General features: G+C 34.9%; 1 protein-coding gene across 16 annotated transcripts in view; it reads left to right on the forward strand.

Moving 5' to 3' along the window:
• Window positions 1-19,394, forward strand: part of MAPK10 (mitogen-activated protein kinase 10) — a 291,326-nt gene that overhangs the window by 236,923 nt on the left and 35,009 nt on the right. For 15 of the 16 annotated variants that reach the window (XM_077765157.1, XM_077765159.1, XM_077765164.1 and 12 more), the window contains 2 exons: window positions 617-799; window positions 5,405-5,529. In XM_077765157.1, coding sequence (XP_077621283.1) covers window positions 617-799; window positions 5,405-5,529 — 308 coding nt within the window. The remainder of the gene's footprint in view (window positions 1-616; window positions 800-5,404; window positions 5,530-19,394) is intronic. The other variant, XM_077765169.1, reaches the window with a different exon arrangement.

Raw genomic sequence — 19,394 nt, forward strand, 5'->3', positions numbered from 1 at the left:
TTATAAGTAATATTTTTTTAATTCTGGTGAAGAATAACGAATTCTTCTATGATAAAAAATTATACTGATCCCATATTAAATGCATTAGTAACATTAACAGATGATGAAATTTCCTATTTTCTAGAGAAAAGAAGAAAAATGTCCTAAAAGGAATTTAAAACAATGTAAATGCATCTTATAAAGTATTTATGTATTTCTCATTTTTAGAAAATAAATTATTGAGGTAATTTCATGTTAAAAATATTATTTTTGTCACAATTTTTTCTCATTTAAATCACATGGTTATATAGAAGTTTATCTCAATATGAGAAATTCGTCTGTTATTTAAGTACCTTTTCATCTTTACAACTCAAGGACTATTTCATGATATGCTATTTGTTAAGGAATGCTAGTTCCTTAAACGTGCATATATGCCACAAGTGAATTTAAGATTCCAAGAGAGTTCATTGTCTGACAATTCTGATTTGAGATTTTTGTCCTTTTTTGGTTATTAAAGCTCCAGTTACATTGACGATTGCTCAGGATTTTGAGAAGCAGTAGTTAGTCTCCCAACTAGTGAAAGGCAAGACCTAGTAGTAGGTCTGCTTCTTTTTGTCCTTAACTATTCAATTCTCAGATATTGACCAATGGAACAAGGTAATTGAGCAACTAGGAACACCATGTCCAGAATTCATGAAGAAATTGCAACCCACAGTAAGAAACTATGTGGAGAATCGGCCGAAGTATGCAGGACTCACCTTTCCCAAGCTCTTTCCAGATTCCCTATTCCCAGCGGACTCCGAGCACAATAAACTCAAAGGTATGTCCATCAGGGACAACTTCAGAACCACCGTGTGGGTGATGGTCTAAACAAGCAAACAATAGAGACACCTCTCTTTAACTACCCCAAATTAAGGAGTATTTATTTATTTATTTAAGCTTGTTATTTATTTTCAGAGAGAGAGAGAGCGAGCGAGCATGCATATGTGTGAGAGAGAATGAGTGGGTGGAGGACGGGGGTTGGGGGGAGAGGGAAAGAGAGAGAGAGAGTATCAAGCAGGTTCTGCACTGTCAACACAGAGACTGACATAGGACTTGACTCATGAATGGTGAGATCAGGACCTAAGCAGAAATCAAGACTCTGTTGCTTAACCAACTGAGCCACCCAGGTACCCCATAAAGTTAAGGAGTATTTTTAAAAGATCTTTTTAAGATTTTTTTTAAAACATTTTAATGTTTTTTTATTTATTTCTGAGAGAGAGAGAGAGAGAGAGAGAGAGTGAGCAGGGGAGAGTCACAGAAAGAGGGAGGCACAGAATCCGAAACAGGCTCCAGGCTCTGAGCTGTCAGCACAGAGCCCGACATGGGACTCGAACCCACAAACCGTGAGATCGTGACCTGAGTAGAAGTCCGGCGCTTAACCGACTGAGCCACCCAGGCACCCCTTTAAGATTTTTTTAAAAATCTTAAAAAAAATTTTCTTTTATTACTAAGGGTGTGTGGCCAAGAATTTTAGAATTGTGTGGATATTCAGAGGAAAAGACAGTCATAAAGGTTGTGACAGTGGTATGGGTTAATTATGTCATGAGGCTTATTTAGAATCTTAAAATTCTTTTTCACTATAACTGTAAAAGACCAGTGTGATATACATTGAAATCATTGTTCTAATTCTTTTTATTACCTAGAGAATATTTTCAACACCAGTTTTTAGTTATAAAATCTTGGAAATGCGGGTGTTTTGTGTTTATTTTTATTTCTATTTTATGGAATATTTGACCACCATTTTTTTCAGTTTAGAGTGACAAATGAGATTTTACCTACACATTTTATATTCAATAGAAATACTTTCATTAATAAGTACTTCTTTCTACTGTCATGTCTGCAATTATGAACTTCAATAACAAATCTTAGTTTCTTCACCCACAAAATTGGATAATGATGCCTTAGTCATAGGATTAGAGATAAAGGATAAATTTGCTAATGTGTAAAATAGCTTATAAGTAATATTCTACTTCTTGTTTTAATTTAGAACATTTTAGAGAACATAATTTTTGAAACAAATTTTATTTTTTTCCTGTCAGAGCTCAAATGTCTCTGAATATCTCTGTGAACCTGGACAAGTTACCTAATCTATCTATACCTCTTATAAAAAATGAATGTAGAAAGTGTCTATCTTAGGATCACTGAGAGGATTAACCGACTAAATATTTTGTCAAGCCCTTAGCATAATGCCTGGCTCACAGTAAATAGTTAATTTTCAGACGTAAAAAATGATATAATTATTATTTAAAATGTAACTGCATTTATCAAAAAAGAAAAAGGATGCATGCTTTTGAAATTTTACCCCAAGTGTTCAGTGGGTAATTAACTATAGACTTAACTTAAAGACATAGTTTAGAGCTAATACAGACCTGAAAGGGACAGAGAAACTAAAATCTAATGCTACTATTTTCAGACTCTCAGTATCCCTAGACTTTCATCTCCTGGGTTTTAAGTGTGCAGCATTGCTCCTGTGTTTGTGACAGTTTTATTGCACAGTTGGGTTTCTTCCTTCAGTTGACTCTACAGTCTCTGAATGGCAAAGAACTAAATTCTTGTTAAATCTACTGCTTTTAAGATCAGCACTGCCTATATACAGACTGAAGAAGAGCTAATACTCCAAATAGAGATTTGAAGAATTTATGTCTTTATAGTGCTAACTGACGTGTCAGACAAAAGTAATCCTTTTATATGAAGACACTTGTAGTGTAACAATGTGGAGATCATAAAAACCCTGATCAAATTATTTGAAATAATGACAGCACTTGTAGAAAAACTACTAAATAAAATGCCATGCTTTGTAATATAATTCCAACTTCTTTGTGTTTATGTTTGATTTTTTAATTCAATCTCTATGATTATATTATTTTTTCCAAAGATATACTAGTTTATATATTTATAATTATTTATTGATAATTTTCATATAAAATGGTAAATTATAAAGAATTATAAAAATAATATGGGGGAAGAATTTATATATTCTACTGTTGTTAAAAAAAGCATGAGACATTTACTTGCAAATAAAGAATGAAAAATGAGGAATTGAAACCTTTGCTTCCTCCTCATTTTGTCCCCTACAAATAGTATAGATCAGTGTTTCTTAGTGTGACACATTGGTATTACTGTAGTCCATGCCCCTATTATGAGAAGTCCATTCCAGCCTTCACCCTTTCCAAAAGCAGAAACATGGGCAAGTTTGATGGGAGAATCTGTGGAAAGTGGATGTGTGCATCTGAATATAAAATCAGTTACAAATCAAAGGGACCTTAGAATCAATAAAATAAATAAATGTAACCCTGTTGGGCAATTAGGGGAGCCATGGAACAAAAAGAATATTTTCATTGTAAAAATTTCAAATCAGCTTGAAACTGTATTTTCTGTAAAATTGTATATGTTTTTAGAGATTGAAAACTGTCTTTTGGCATTGGTATTAAATAATTTACTGATTATCACTTTATTTACTTATTTATTTTTGCATCTCTGGCACCCCCCACTGTACCTACAATAGAATAGATATTTAGTTTTTTTCTTTTTAAAAAAATATTTTTAATGTTTTATTTATTTCTGAGAGAGAGAGAGAGAGAGAGATCATGAGCAGGGGAGGGTCAGAGAGAGAGGGAGATACAGAATCCGAAGCACGTTCCAGGCTCTGAGCTGTCATCACAGACCCTGATGTGAGGCTCAAACCCATGAATCATGAGATCATGACCTGAGCCGAAGTCAGAAGCTTAACTGACTGAGCCACCCAGGCACCCCAGTTGTTGTTTTTTTTTTTCTTGAAGAATGTTTGTTTATTTATTTATTGAGAGAGCAAGAGAGCAGGAATGAGAGAGGTCTGCACATGGGAGCAGACAAGAGGCAGAGAGAGAGGGAGAGAGAGAAAATCCTAAGCAGGCTCTGTTCTGTTGGAGCAGAGCCCAATGTGTGGCTCAACCTCATGAACCATGAGATCATGACCTCAGCTGAAATCAAGAGTCTGATGCTTAACTGACTGAGCCACCCAGGTGCCCCAACATTTAGTATTTTATAAACTGAACTAGATCGCCTACATCAATTTGGCTACTGAGACTACTGGATTCTTTCTCTCAAATCTGTCCCTTCCTCAGGGCACCTGGGTGACTCAGTCGATTAAGTGACCAACTTCAATTCAGGTCCTGATCTCCTGGTTCTTGAGTTTGCGCCCCATATCGGGTTGTGTGCTGATAGCTCAGAGCCTGGAGCCTGCTTCATATTCTGTGTCTCCCTCTCTCTCTGTCCCTCCCCCACTCATACTCTGTCTGTCACTCTCTCTTTCAAAAATAAACAAGCATTAAAAAATTTTTTAATTAAAAACAAAGTCTGTCCCCTCCTCTAATTCTTGGAGCTTCTGCCAACAAGAACCCTCATCAATCACTTCTCCCATCCTCAAAAAACTTACCCCTGACCTCCTTGCCTCCCTCCAGATACTGTTTTATGCTTTTTTTCCATCTCAGAAAAACTTTTAAAATGAGCATCTACATCCACTTTATCTGATTCTTTTTAAAAAACTTCGTTCTTGACACTTATTTTGAATCATGTGAGCAATATATGTATATATTCCTCCCTCTTCAGAGATAAATATTATTTTCAGTTTGTTGATTATTCTTGCAGACCTTTTCTATACATTTACATACATTAATAGGGAGAGATGGAAATATTTGTTGTTTTATTGTGAAGGGGCAGATTTATACAAATGGCATCATGATTTATGGATCATTCTTTACCTTCATTTTGTTACTTAACAACACATGCATGTGGGTACACATAGATCTACCCCATTCTCTGAAACTGAAATTTCTGAAGCTGAAATTGTAGCCAGCTACAATTCCATGGTATCGTTGTACCATAGCTCAGTTTTATACTCTTATAGATGGAAATTTAGATTGTTTAAAAATTTTTTCTTCCATAACCCAAGGCTACAGTGGATTGTTACCCTAGGCTATAATACTCTGGTTTCTCTTCATATCAAATAAATCTTTCAGCTTTTTTTCCCCATGAACATGTACAATTTTTTCTCTCGGCTGTATACCTAAAAGTAGAACTGCTAGATCATAAGGTATTCACATTTAAAATTTTAATGGATAGTTCAAATTTGCACTATAAAGATGTATTGATTTACATTCCCACCAGCATGAATGAAATTACCCGGTGTTAGTAGGTACAATACCATCTTTAATTTTCTCAAATCTGATGAATAAAAAATATTTCATTGTTTCATTTTGCATTTCCCTAGTCACTTGGTGAAGTTGCCTGATGTTCGGAAGGAAGATGCTAGCTTATCTTTGTTTTCTTAATTTCCTCTCCCTCCAATAAATTTTCCTGCCCAAATTGAAATGTTACTAATTGTTTCTATCACTCATCGTTTCAGCCAGCCAAGCCAGGGACTTATTGTCAAAGATGCTAGTGATTGACCCAGCAAAAAGGATATCTGTGGATGACGCCTTACAACACCCTTACATCAATGTCTGGTACGACCCTGCCGAAGTGGAGGCGGTAAGGCACAGGCTGACTTACTTTCCTTCCATAAACAGATTAGGGGAACTGGGTGCTCAGCAGTAAAAACAGAAGGAATGAGAATATGAACCCAGGATCACATACAAAGTCCCTTCATGCAACTCCTGTCACAAAGTTACTACCTTCCCCTCTAAAAATTCTCTTCTTCAATCTGTATTTTATATGCTTTTGTTTTTTCCAGGATTTTGTATGAGAGAGAATGATTTAGTCCACAAAGCCTTAGCTGTCCATGAAATGCATCCATTTGCTTTTGTTAAATTGTTAACACCTCCAGGGGCCCCTTTTTAATGTTTAATTCCCAGCCTGTCCTGATACACACTAAGCAGCAGAAATCATTAAAGAGAGTATGTGGCTTTGCCTTTCTTTCCTTGATAAGATGCCTGCCATTAGTCAAGTGTGGCGCCACAAACATTTCACAGGTGGAACGTGTCCCAAGCCATTGGGGGCTTTGTGAAACCTCATATGCACTAGATGAGGAAAATTAGGTAGTCCAATGCCCAGCATTTCAGGTTGATTCTAAATTGACCGCCACAGTAGGATACACATATGTGTTACAAATCTGGACATAGTTTAAGAATCTTCTCAGAGGTATAACTTTTTAAAATTTTTAAATTGATTTTATTTTTTTACTATTCTCAGTCATTCAACATCTTCTCTGCAAGCTCTTTCTTGCCTTGGCTTTTCTCCTTTTCTGTGTGGAGCCAAGGCAAAGGGTTATCGCTGTTGCCCGTGTGTGTCGTGTAGCCTTCTTGATGGCAATGCCCTTTTGTCCCCCTTTTAAATGTTACTGTCAGCAATGTTAATTTCTCCCAAAAGCATCAAACTCTCCTCAAATTCTTAGAATACCCCTGCTAAATGTTAATCTCATGTTTTAACATAATAGCTCCAAATTACTTTGTTTGATTTGGTTTTTAATATTCTATTTGAAATACTCTTTTTGTTTCTTTTCCCGTGTCTTTTGCTGTTTTGCAGTCTTCTGCTTAAACATAGTTTTGCTCTGTTTAAGCTTCTTTTTGTTTCATTGTGTGCCTGCCCATGTCGAGATGCTAAATTCAAACTGTCATAATTCTTGTCCCTTCATCCTTCACTGGAGAAGTGAGATCTGACAGATGGGAGTGAGGATTGGATAGAATTAAATATTATAGACATAATATTCAATAAACTACTTTTCATAGTAACCCAATCGTTAAGCATTCAACAATTTTGGAGAAAACACTTCAGTGATAAATTAGTCTCTCAAGTGTGGAAATGGGTGTAACAATCCTTGGTAATATATTCTTAAGCTCTGCTCTCTTAAAGAGTTTTACAATGATGTTGAAATTTCAGTTTGCTTAGAATTAATTTTTAATCATTTGATTTGATTCTTACAAAATAAAATCATCACACTTTTGTAGGTAAAAAATAGAACCACTTTTAGTCTCTCGCTTTTGGAAAATATGTTCAAAGAAGTTCTTGGAATAGAATGAGGCCATGAAATAAGAGAAAGTATGATGTATATGTGTATGAAAAGTAAACAAAATTTTTTTGATGATTTTCAAGAAAATACTCTAGGTTATGATGATAACAATTTTAGACAAACATAAATTATTCGAAATTGTTGCTCCTCATTTATTTTGATCATTCAAATCATGTGGCATATTTATTTTTCTCTCTATCTAATGTAATGTGTGTAATCTGGTTTTAATGAATTGTGGCCCAGAGTTTAATTGGAGTCATAAAGTCTGCATTTGTAATTTAGCTGTAATTATGTTGCCTATAAAGGAGACAGTTGTTAGAATCTGTAACAACATATTAATGAATAGCATCAGTGAATTTTTAAATGTATTTTAACTTTTAATGAAGAACTTCTTTGAAGGATAAGAAATAAAATTTAGGACACTAACATGGCTAGAACCTTTTTCTCACTCATTTCAATACTGTCATCCTGGGTAATGGATAGTAATAACACAAGACATGAATTTTAAGGGCAGGATTTGATAGAGACTGAAGGTTTAGAAAAAGGGAACAGTTAATGCATAGAAGAACAAGCAAGTATTTAACATCTAGACTGCGATCATTGGTTATACAAGGGTAAACATGTGTTACATCTAGACTTGTTGCAGTGAAGAGGTTAGAATCCTGACCCTAGGGCAAGATTAATTTATTACTCTGTGAAATGTATTATAGCAATCACAACTATGAAGATCAGCCAACTAGGAAGAGACAAATATTACAGATGCTAAAAGCAGTAGTCAACTATACTTTCTGCAATATGGTTAGACTTAGTGCCTTTGTTATTGCATGTGAACATACATTCAAAGTAAAATAACCTTTCTTTATTGGATGCATGGCAAAGCCATAATGGTATGATATATTTTCTGCCAAGACTGCCAAGACAATCTTACAAAATAAACTCTGGTATGTTCTCTATTCCAAACAAAGGGAAGTATCAAATAACTAGAATTTCTGTGATTAGAAGTTATCCAGGATCTCTAGGCTTAAGCAGTGTTCAAGTAACTCACGTGATTATAGAGGAAAGGAAATACAAAGATGAGAGGAAGTAAAAATATGTTTCACTGAAAGAAAATAGAAGCATGTGGAGAGGGATAAAGGAGAACCTGTAAGAGAATGTGATGTCTTCAAGAAAAGAAGACAGGAGAGAAATGCTGTGTACTAATCTATTAATCCTACTATAGCTATCTTATCACGTTTCTAAAAGTGCTGAAGTACAAAAATGAAAAGACAAGAGCTTATGAATACTGTCATAACTCTAAGAGAGAAAATTATTCATGCAACCAAGAAGTTGAAAAATTTTAAAATTGAATGTCAAGGTTAATAGTGATCTATTTGTGTAGTAGTGCACACAGAGTTTTGAAGTTACAAATGCTCAAATTATTAGCAAGTTCTTATTCAAACACTGTTCAGAACAATAAAAGAATGTGCCCCAAACAGAGTGCAAAAGCCACATTTCATGTCAGTATTTTTTCATGAGACAGTTGAAAGGCATTCGAACTCTATTTCAGTATTCATCAAGAGGGCAAAAACATACACACATGCAATTCATTCAGTTGTAGGCATCAACTGATCATACACCACAGGTATGAAAGATGGGACAGATTTAAATTTCTGCTCTCCCACTTACTAGCTGGGCTTGGTCAAGTTTCTTAACCTTTCTGCAACTCAGTTTTCTTAACTAAAAATAGAGAACATTCATAATGCATCGTGTTCTTCTGATAATTTAAAGCGTTAATGTACATAAAGTGCTTAGTACAGTACTGCAGCCAGTAAGGATCATATAAATAGTAATAATAATAATAGTTATAATAATTATTATAGAAATATTATAGTAATAATTGTNAGAATTTTACATGCAAACTTCAACTACATTTTGAGATTTGGAAAGATACTTATATTTAGTAAAAAAGACCAGTGGTCAAGGAATTGCAGAAGAAATATTCTACATTTAAAATATTAATCCCTGGAAATTATATAGCTCCTACAAGATTTTAAAAATTTGGTCCTTTTTTGTTGTTGTTGTTGTTGTTGATATATACTCACTTCTACCTTGTCAAGTATAAGAATTTGGTGCCATTTATTCCAGCCAAAATAAAGGCACCTTATATTGTTCATAAATCCTCATTGTAACTATCTTTATGAAACCAGAGGACATTCAGGACTGTTTTCCCAAACAGTCACTTTAAATATCTTCTCTGTGGTCTGTTAGATGGAAATACAGAAACAGTGAGGATCATTGCCTTGTTTCTACAAGATTCTTGAGTTTAGAGATTCTGTTAGAGAAGAGGGTCTGAGGTGATATCTCGTTGTGGTTTTGATTTGCATTTCCCTGATGATTAGTGATGTTGAGCATCTTTTCATGTCTATTAGCCTGTATGTCTTCTTTAGAAAAATATTTATTCAGGTCCTTTGTCCATTTTTTAATTGGATTATTTGTTGTTGTTGTTTTGATGTTGAATTGGTTGAGTTGTATAAGTTCTGTATACATTTGGGATATGAACCCCTTATCAAATATATCATTTGCAAATAGATATATGAATGTTAATGTTGCATAGGTCTAGAAATATTTCAAGGTCACTCTTTGTTGTTGTTGTTCAAGGTAAATATTAAATGAGAGCTTAGAGATCATTGCAGAGTGGTTGTTCAGTAAATATCAACAGTTAGAGTATCAGCTCTTTAATTATGAGCAGCTGCAGGAACACAGGACCAGAAATCATGATGAGAAAAGTAGAATAGGGCTAAGCATGGGATCAGAAAGCATTGAGAAGAGAATCATACGCCTGTGGTCAAAGTAGTGTAGGTTCCAGAGCTTGGTCTGAGGAATTCAGAGTGGGAGTTGATGCCAATATGTGGACAGATAAGATAGGACAGGCGGATAACAGGTCAGGAGAGACATGAGGTCTAAGGTCAGAGTTCTGAGCAGAAGCCACACTAAAGAGCATTTAACAGTGGCAAAACTAAGAGTATTTTCTATTTGGAACACAAAACTCAAGAGCAGGTACTCTTGGAACAACCCAGAGATTAGCAGTTATAGGAAGCTACTACCCACCCTAAAGAGAGGAATTGGTTTACTGGAGCTTAAGCCTACGTAGTGATGGCCTATCTAGTGGGAGTGAGAGTTAACAGAGATAGAAGTGATACAAATGCTTCTGGAAGGATGAATTAAGAGAAATAGGCTGGCTTTCCTCCACTCTCCCCATTTCCTAGTAGTGTCTCCTTCCTGTCAGCTAGACTGGCTCTAAGCCAGCTGATAGATGAGCCTGGGAAATGCAGCCTTTAGGGGCCAGCCTCTGAGACACAGAGAAGAAAGAAGAACGGTGAGGACTGTATCTATGGGCAAATAGGCTGAAGGCTGGCACTCACCTATCCATTCTTCCTTCATTCGTAGCTCTCAAATTCTAAGTAAAACTGAAATAAAACAAACTTAATCTGGAAAGCAGAAAAGTTTGGAGATTGGAGGAGGTGCTCAGGGGCCTCACTGTAAAACTGAAGTAAACATTACCCCAATAACCCCTAATAGTTATTTCATTTTCTTAAGTATCTTGTGATTTCTTTCTAAGGAATCATGAGTACTATGCCAACCTGATAGTCTTGGCTTAAGAATATTTCTCATTGGGTTTTTAATTTAATGTGTGTACTTTCTTCCTTTTATCTGTTGGTGTCACTTTTTCAGTTGTTTGTTATGTAGTTGAGGAGGAGGCTAAAGCTTGTCAAGCTAATGTTGGACAGCATGTGTTTAGGGGGAATGAAGGATTCAATTATCTGTTTTCTATGGTTGCTTACATTTCTTTCTCACCCACCCCTTTGTTATTTCTTCCTTAGTCTTTCCTTCTCTTCTTAGCCTTTTCTCTTCTTTATTCAGCTCCTATGAAACTGTTTGCATAGATCTTCATTATTTAACAGTTTAATATTCTTTAATTCATTCCATAAATTTTATTGAACCCAAACTGTATATCCCATGGACATTGGTGCTGGTGATGAAGCAGTGAATTTAAAAACAAAAATATTGACTTGATGTTCATGGGCTTTTATTCAATTAACAGCTAATGGAAATTTTTATCTATTGGGAATCTTACAACTTATCATCTCTGGACATAAATTCTTCCAAATATGAGGTATCTATATATTTGGCTATTTAGCTTGTTTAGTGTGTGATTTTCTGAGTGTAAGAAGAATCTGTAATAATGTGTCTCTATCAATATTAACCAGTTATAACTAAGTTGTAATGACTGTCTTCCAGTCTTTAACTAGATGTGCATCAATTGCTTTGAATTACACTGAACAAATTATGATTAAAGATCTCTAGCTATGATTTAAAAAACAAAATTATTTGCCTTGAAATATCAATCAATGTCCTGACCAGGTTTTAGTAACTGAAATGCATAGATTATTATTGAATAATCAAAGAATTCTGAAGTTGGCATACTAAGTAAGGGAAAGACTTCATTTATAATTTAAAGATGCATCTATAAATATATTAACTATCTGGAGCATTCAAACAAAATTCAAATGTTTGAGAATGATGGTGGTAATCATTCTCATTTTCTACTTCTTATTCTCTTGAACATATTTTTATGGTAGAAACTAGTATCATTTGATTATGAATTTTATGTGTTAACTTCTGTTAAACCTACTTCATGAATGACTCATTGCTTGTATTATCTTTGTCTTCATTAACTATGGCTTAGCCAATTGTCTTCCTCTAAATTCTCTTTAGTTTATAATAAGTTCCTAAAAAATAAAGAGTAAGCCTATAAATATATTCAATTATAAATGCATCAAATGCATTTTGCTAGCCTCAGAATGTACATCAATTCAGGAAAAAGAAAAAATATGGACTATCATGAATATGAATTTGATGCATCTAATGTTCAAACAATCAGTAGTTGTCCACTTCTTGGCAATAAACCACTGAATAAATGTATATGTGATTGCTTTAAATATTTTATAATCTCTTTGTTAAATCAGTCAACGTTAACACTATTGTGCTAAACCTGAAATATCCAGAAGAGATGATTTAAATGAGTTCTAAAGTAAAACAGTTTTCTGCATAGACTGCATCTCTTCATTGAGAGGAAAGGGGATTAACATCTTTGTAATTTAGACATTTCCCTGTGGTGAGTCATATCAAAAAGTTACTGCATGTCCTCATGACAGCTTCTGAAGAAGTCATCGATCTGAAATTCAGAAACTACCATTTTTGTTTCCTGATTTCCCCCATAGGAAACACATGCTTAAGCAGGTTATAGAGGTTATTTTTGTTTGCCTTTAGAGAGTCTGAGAGGGAAGGCAGTTTGGACACAAAGTGTATTATAAAACATTTATTAGTAACTCCCAAACTATAGAAAATACCTTTTAAATATATGTAAATAAACATAACCAGCAACATTTGAGTTATTGAAGAATTTTCTTGTAACAATCAATCTAAAAAATTCTATTGAGGATGAAAAATTATATTTCACCAAAATAATAAGAAAACTAGTTTCTCTTAAACATCTAAAAGCCATTGATTGCCTCCATTGCTTTTCATTAAAGGAAAACAAGACAAATGGTGTTATGTCTCTGAGTATCAGAGGGGATTTTATCAGTGGTCTTATTACTAGTTTGCTTCTTAATGCTATAAAGGAGGTACACCTACTTGTAGTAAGAAATTTTAAAAAATCCTCTTTACATATTTTTTAAATCCTTGCAATCATGTTCTTTCCCCTTGAAATTAATTTTGAAAGTTTATATAGTTTTTTTAAATAACACTTAGAACTAGACATACCTGTATATGATAAAGCATGTGAATTGAGTTTTCTCAAGGGAAGTCCTATATGGAGCTTTTATAAAGAGAATCACTCTCATGAAATTTTCTCATGCTGTTTCTAGCAACTTAAAAATATCAAACAAAAACTATATGTAAGTTCTTTTAAATATTTTCACAAGTAGAATAATCTACCTCATTTCAGAGCAAGGAAAAGAATAACTTAAAACAGTGCCTGAAATATTTAATGTTAGGGATTTCATTTCCATAGTATGATATGGCATTCACTGTGTGTTTTAAATTTGATAATCAGTCTAAATATTTCCAAAGTACCCATCTCTAGTCTGGTCTATACACTAATCTGTGTGCAACTCACGGGTGACCTTATGTTGTCAGGAGTTGGAAAGACAAAGAGGTTACTGAGTGATGTTGTAAGGTGAAATACCATTTTTCTCTTTCCTCCATCCTAAAACTGCCATCATTTAAATTCCATTTCCCAGACTAAATGTTCCTACAAATTCTTTTAAATATGATTTGTTCTACTCACACAGAGTTAATAAACTGGCTGAATCCCTCTCTCAGCTGTTCTCTCCATCTGTCCTGACACAAGGACTACCTCTTTGAGTCTTATGATTTCGTATTATTACAGCACATTGCATGCTGTGAAAGAGCTAGTGCAACACTCTGGCAGGCTTAATTTGAGAAATAGCTTGGTGCCATCTATGTGTCATAGAAGACTCTTTCAGTGAGGAGGTGAACTCTAAGTAGCTTTGTTATACTCAGTATGTATACAAATTTAGAAATATGTAGGAAGAAACATGAGCTACAATGGGTGTGAATTTTTATGCACTCTAATTATGTGTTTAATTATAGAAAGAGCAATTCATATTTTGATTCTCATTTGCTTGGTGAACGTTAAATCAATGTCTCTAATTTCTAATATCTGCCATTCGTGGAATTCTAAATTTCCATCTGTTCATGCTGATGTATTCTTTCAGCAGCAAAATGTGAGCAATTTACTAATTGCCTTCTAGAGAAAATATAACTTGCAGTACATTTTACATGCCCAGTGCCTCAGCTGTTAAAGTGAAGATATCTTTTGAATCACACTGGAATTGTTTTGATGCCATGTATTATGTTGGTGAGAGATTGTCAAAATGTTTGTTGTACACAGATTAAGCCACCTGCTTTTAGTGGCCCTTCTCTCTACATGACTTATAAGAAAAATATGTACTTCACTCAAACACTAATTCATTTGTCTCTAATTTTAGCAAATTGTTGTACTGAAGAAAAACATTCTTCTTAATTTCAAATCATTGGGATATTTTGAATCCACTATATAAGATTCTTGAATGTCAAAACTGGAGTTGCTGAATAGGTCATTCTCAGGCGTTACCTGTTTTGCTGATTGGTAGAGTCTGTGCTCAGGTTTTTCTTTTCATATTTACATTGAGCCCTTTAGACAGTGAATACTGTTAATCTCTTGAGTGGACCACTGAAGGAGAATTCTTTTCAAAAGGTGGAGAAGGAGCAGAAATTATCTTTTTAGAACATTCCACATCTGGTGCTCTTTGAAAGGCTGAGTTCTATGTCAGGTTTTTCCAAATCTCTAGACTTCTTCTTCTTCTTCTCTCCAAGTTGACTTCCTAGGTATTGTGAGATTCACCTACTTAACTCAAGAGAATAGGCATTTGTGAGAGTGTATTTTATTTTCTTAATATTTTAATCCTGGAAAGGAGATTATTCAATTATGGAATCTGTCTAGGATGCCACAAGGTAGGGTAATTCATAAACTGTGGAAGAAAAACAAAAAACAAATAGTGCTGTCTCTTTTAGAGCTGCTCCTTAGGAGATAGGCAAAGAAGTCAATGTTAGAACCTTAAGGTGTGCTGTCAATGAAAACTTAACCTATTTTATAATAAGAACAAGAATACAAAGAGGAGAAAGAATAGGAAGTAGGTCAGAAGAGAGAATCTCTATTCAACAACTTTGCCCTGTATAGGTCATAAAAATGGCTAATCTCTAGGAAACACAACCTGTTTGGTAACTTGTGTTCCTACCTTGTTTGCCTACCTGCAGCATTGCTAACATAATCAAACTAGACTGTTTCTGCCCCACAATTTTTTTGTTTTTCATAAAAGAATCTCTTCTAAACTATGTAAGTTCAAGTGCAGCTCTAAGGCACTCCTACCCATCCTCCTATCCTTATGAGTGTTTTCAATATACAACCTTTATTGATAAATAAACTGCAGAGGTGGTGAGGTTTTCTACAAGGTCCACATGTTAATTGCTATGTAGAAACCTTGTAATTTCAAGGTCACTTAGTTCTATTTCTAGCAATAATGCTTATTTGGTGGCTAGCCTTGTTTATGATTCTAAATCAACTCTGGTTTTTTACTTAAAATGTTTTCTTTTCTCTGTCTCTACCAGATTCAATGACATATAACTACATGGTAAACTTTTTAATAGTATATTCTCCTTTTTAAAAAATCCTCAGGAGTGTCTGGGTGGCTCAGTTGGTTGAGCGTCCGACTTCAGCTCAAGTCATGATCTCACAGTTGGTGGGTTCCAGTCCCGCGTCGGGCTCTGTGCTGACAGCTAACTCAGAGCCTGGAGCCTGCTTCAGATTCTGTATCTCCCTCTCTCTCTGATCCTCCCCTGCTCTCTCTCTCTCTCAGAAATAAATAAAACATTAAAAGAAAAAATTAAAAAATCCCCAAATATACATATGCCCATCCTGCACCATTCAATGTAACAAATGCTTACTACGTTCCCAGTACTATGATGAGCACTGTACAGAAGGTAAGATGCACAAATGAGGGACAGGTTTCCCTGCCCTTAGGAGCTCACTATCTAGCACTAAGCCTTCTTATCCTAGGATTTATTTACCCCTAGAGATTCCTTGGACAGATTAAAAAAATTTTTTTTAATGTTTTATTTATTTCTGAGAGAGACAACATGAGCAGGGGAGGGTCAGAGAGAGAGAGGGAGACACAGAATCTGAAACAGGCTCCAGGCTTTGAGCTAGCTGCCAGCACAGAGCCAGATGCGAGGCTCGAACTCCCAAACCGTGAGATCATGACCTAAGCTGAAATCAGACGCTTAACCAATTGAGCCACCCAGGCGCCCTGATAGATTTTTGAGAGCTTATGAAAAAATTCTTGAAATTACATGCCTGTAATTGTATGTGTACATCTTCCTAGAGATTGCCTATGGCAGTTCATAGTATTATGATATGTTTGGAGATGTTATGTCCAAATTTAACTTCTAATATTTTATTTTATTTTAATTTTTTTTTTGAGAGAGAATGACAGTGTGAGCAGGGGAGGGTCAGAGAGAGATGGAGACACAGAATATGAAGACAGGCTCCAGGCTCTGAGCTGTCAGCACAGAGCCCGACGTGGGGCTTGAACCCACAAATCATGAGATCATGACCTGAGCCGAAGCCAGACACTCAACCGACTGAGCCACCCAGGCACCCCAACTTCTAATATTTAAAAAGCACTAGTCTACCACAGAAAGTTTTGGATAAGGGAACTACAAAATATGGATAGTTTGCTGTTAGAGTTGGGTATCAGTTAAAGGTGTAACCAGAAGAGTTAATGCATTGCTTTAGAAAATCTCAGTTTCTTTCCTTGAGATCATTTTTATTTGTATGAAAAGAACTTTTCATCTGTAAAGGTCCTACTTTTTTTTAGAAAGGGTATGTCAGTGGAAGTGACAGATAAAAATAAAGTGCTATGCTTTCAATTTTCATTATTATGACTTTTAGAAGTTTATTGACAGTATGAAAAAGTTTCCTGTGGTCCTAGACAAGTTAAAAATGTCATTTCTTCAAGAAATAGAAATTAACAGCCAGTATCTACTTTTCAAGTAGCTAGATGTTTTCTTGTGCTATGAAGCTTTCAAGAGTTCAGTTGGAAAATTGGTTTATAGCTTTTTGGTGGCATCGTTCCACTGAATGACAGATTTCCTAATAATGGCAAGTCCAACTTTCCTCATATATTGCTTCTACTTTCTTTCTCCTAATGAATGACTTACTTCCTTTGCACTATCCATTTTTCTCTGCCCTGTTTGTCTCCAAACACTTTTGTTTGTTTCTTTGTTTTCCAAGAAGGTGTTTATGTTGTGCATTTCAATATAAAAGTGAAATAAACAAGTGAACAAAAAACACATAAAAAGGCATAACTTCTTCATTATGCAGGAGAGATCATAGAGCTAAATGAATTAACCATCTTGTATCAGAAATCATGCTTAGAGTTGGTTACAGTATCAAGGGTAAGAGGTAAATTGGGAAGTTTCACATTATAAGGATAGAAGGGAAAATAGTTAGAAAGTATAATCCTTAATGACGATGAAAATGTATGTATAGTCATGTGAAAACAGTTATTTAATCTGTAGAATGTTATCTTTACTTTTTTTAGCCTAAATGAAAACTGCAGAAATGAAGTAAACATGCCATTAGAACTGAACTAAAACCAAAAGTCTATAGACTGGAAGTTTGAGGAGCTGAAGAATCAGGAAAAGGGTAGGCAGGAAGAATTCTTGAGTGCTAAATTATGGTAACCTTCAAATTCAGGGAAAAGGCTGGATCTGAACATTTTCTTACCAAGTGTAGAACCATTGCTTAGGCCCTAGGGCATCTGTTATATGTGAGGAGAAGGTAAAATGGATTCATCCAACGATGAGACAGAATATTGAAAAGGTTACACTCCCTTTTTATAAGTCTATTAAAAGTTTATGGTCTTTCACAGAGTATGTGCTCTAATAAAATTATTATGTCTCTTTCTAATGGCAAGACAGTCGTAAGAATGATGAAAACCAACTTCCATAATTTGGTGAAGGTTTAATATGAGATTCACAGGGTCATTTGTGGAATATTGGCCTACAATATTATGTGAAAGAATGGAATTTATTGTTTATGAAAAATGCTTTTAATTCATAACCAAAAGAAATTCCCCACAACTTCCAATTCCAGGGAGACTGATTCCCATCTTTATATGCTTTTCGAAAACTGAGCTCTTTTCATGTTTTTCTAAAAGTAGTGATGGACAAAATGCCATCCCTCAATCACTTTTTCTGAAGTTTTTGTATCTAAGATGTTTGTTATTTTGGACTAAGTTCAGCAAAAAGCACTTTTGGTGACTGTGTTTCATATATACTCCAGAATGCTGTTTTCATAATACAGCTATGTGTCCCCATTTCTTTTTCTGAAGCAGGCTTGCTCATATTCCCTGCTCCATTGCTTTGTTTCTCTTGTTAGATGACACAAAGAAGTTTGTTATTGGCCATAATTCTTACACTTACACTCATAGAAGAGTCCTTAAGCTCCACTACAAATGGAAGGCTTAGCAACAATCTAAGCAAAAAAATTGGCTTACAATGAATTAATTCATAATATTGAAGCAGATAATGTAGTTCCTCAAACTTAATGTAGGCAATGAGAGAAGACAAAGAGCTACAGAGTGTGGAGATCAAGGTCATGATACACAAATATATTAGAGCACAATAGAGACCACTTGGGGTCTACAACAAGAAGCCACAGACTCAAGGCTTCGTTCTACCTTGGACAGGTCCACTTCATTCATTCTCCAAATTTTTATTGAACTTCAATTAACACATGGCAATTGAGGACTCATTAATTATACTAATAAGAAGAAGACTTAGTTCCTGTTATTTAGTAGCTTAGAGTATGGTAGGGTTGATAGATAAATAAATTATAAGCACTCTAATGAATTCTGTGAAAAGGTGCTATGGTGGTAAAAGGAATAATGTATTACCCACCTTTTCTTAGACAAAGGAGGCTTTCAGGAGCAAGAAAAGACTTAGATAGGACCAGAAGGATGGGTAAGAGTTAGCAAATGGAAAGGAGGTGGAAGAGTAAAACCTTCCTAGACAAATGAAACAGCCTATTCAAATGCCAGAAGAGAAGAAAGACCTTCTTGCAGTTCCTCTGAAGAATTGTGACGTAATTCAGTGTGCCCAGGGATTAGGGTGGTGAGAAATGTAAGCAGAGATCGTGGCAGGAAGCACCATTAAGTCCTTCCCAGGAAGCACCCACACTGAAGGTGGGGGAAATGACTAGAGGAGTATCAATCAGAGATATGTGTTTTAAGTAGATGATTTTTTTTCTAATTGGTGGGATGATGAATGTTAGAGAAAGACCAGTTATGAAACAAGAGAAGTAGTTAAGAGATGCTCATAAAATAAACTTCAAATGACAGTGGGGATGAAAAAAGAACAACAGATTCAGGGATAGTTTTAGATAGTTTTGGTGATATAATTGTTATAACTAAACTTCACCCAGGAAATACCCCATCTAACAGTATTTCAAGAGATAAAGTCTAATATGTGAAAGTGGTCAGTAAACTGAAAATATGTGCTGTTACTAAAGAAGGACTTGTTAGCCTACTGGTGTGATTGAAATAGCTTAAGCCTAACAGTTTTAACCTATATGACATAAAGTAAATGAAAATGTCATTTATTTCTCTCTTATTAAAAAAGCTCAGAGTTATTTTCTCTTTAAATTTGTCCCTAATCAGACTATTTCATTACTGAATGAAAACACATGCTCTGTTTGAAGAAAGCCCACTATATGAAATGT

Source organism: Crocuta crocuta, unplaced genomic scaffold, assembly GCF_008692635.1.
Source record: "Crocuta crocuta isolate KB4526 unplaced genomic scaffold, BGI_CrCroc_1.0 scaffold134, whole genome shotgun sequence".
In the NCBI taxonomy this organism is placed as follows: domain Eukaryota; kingdom Metazoa; phylum Chordata; class Mammalia; order Carnivora; family Hyaenidae; genus Crocuta; species Crocuta crocuta.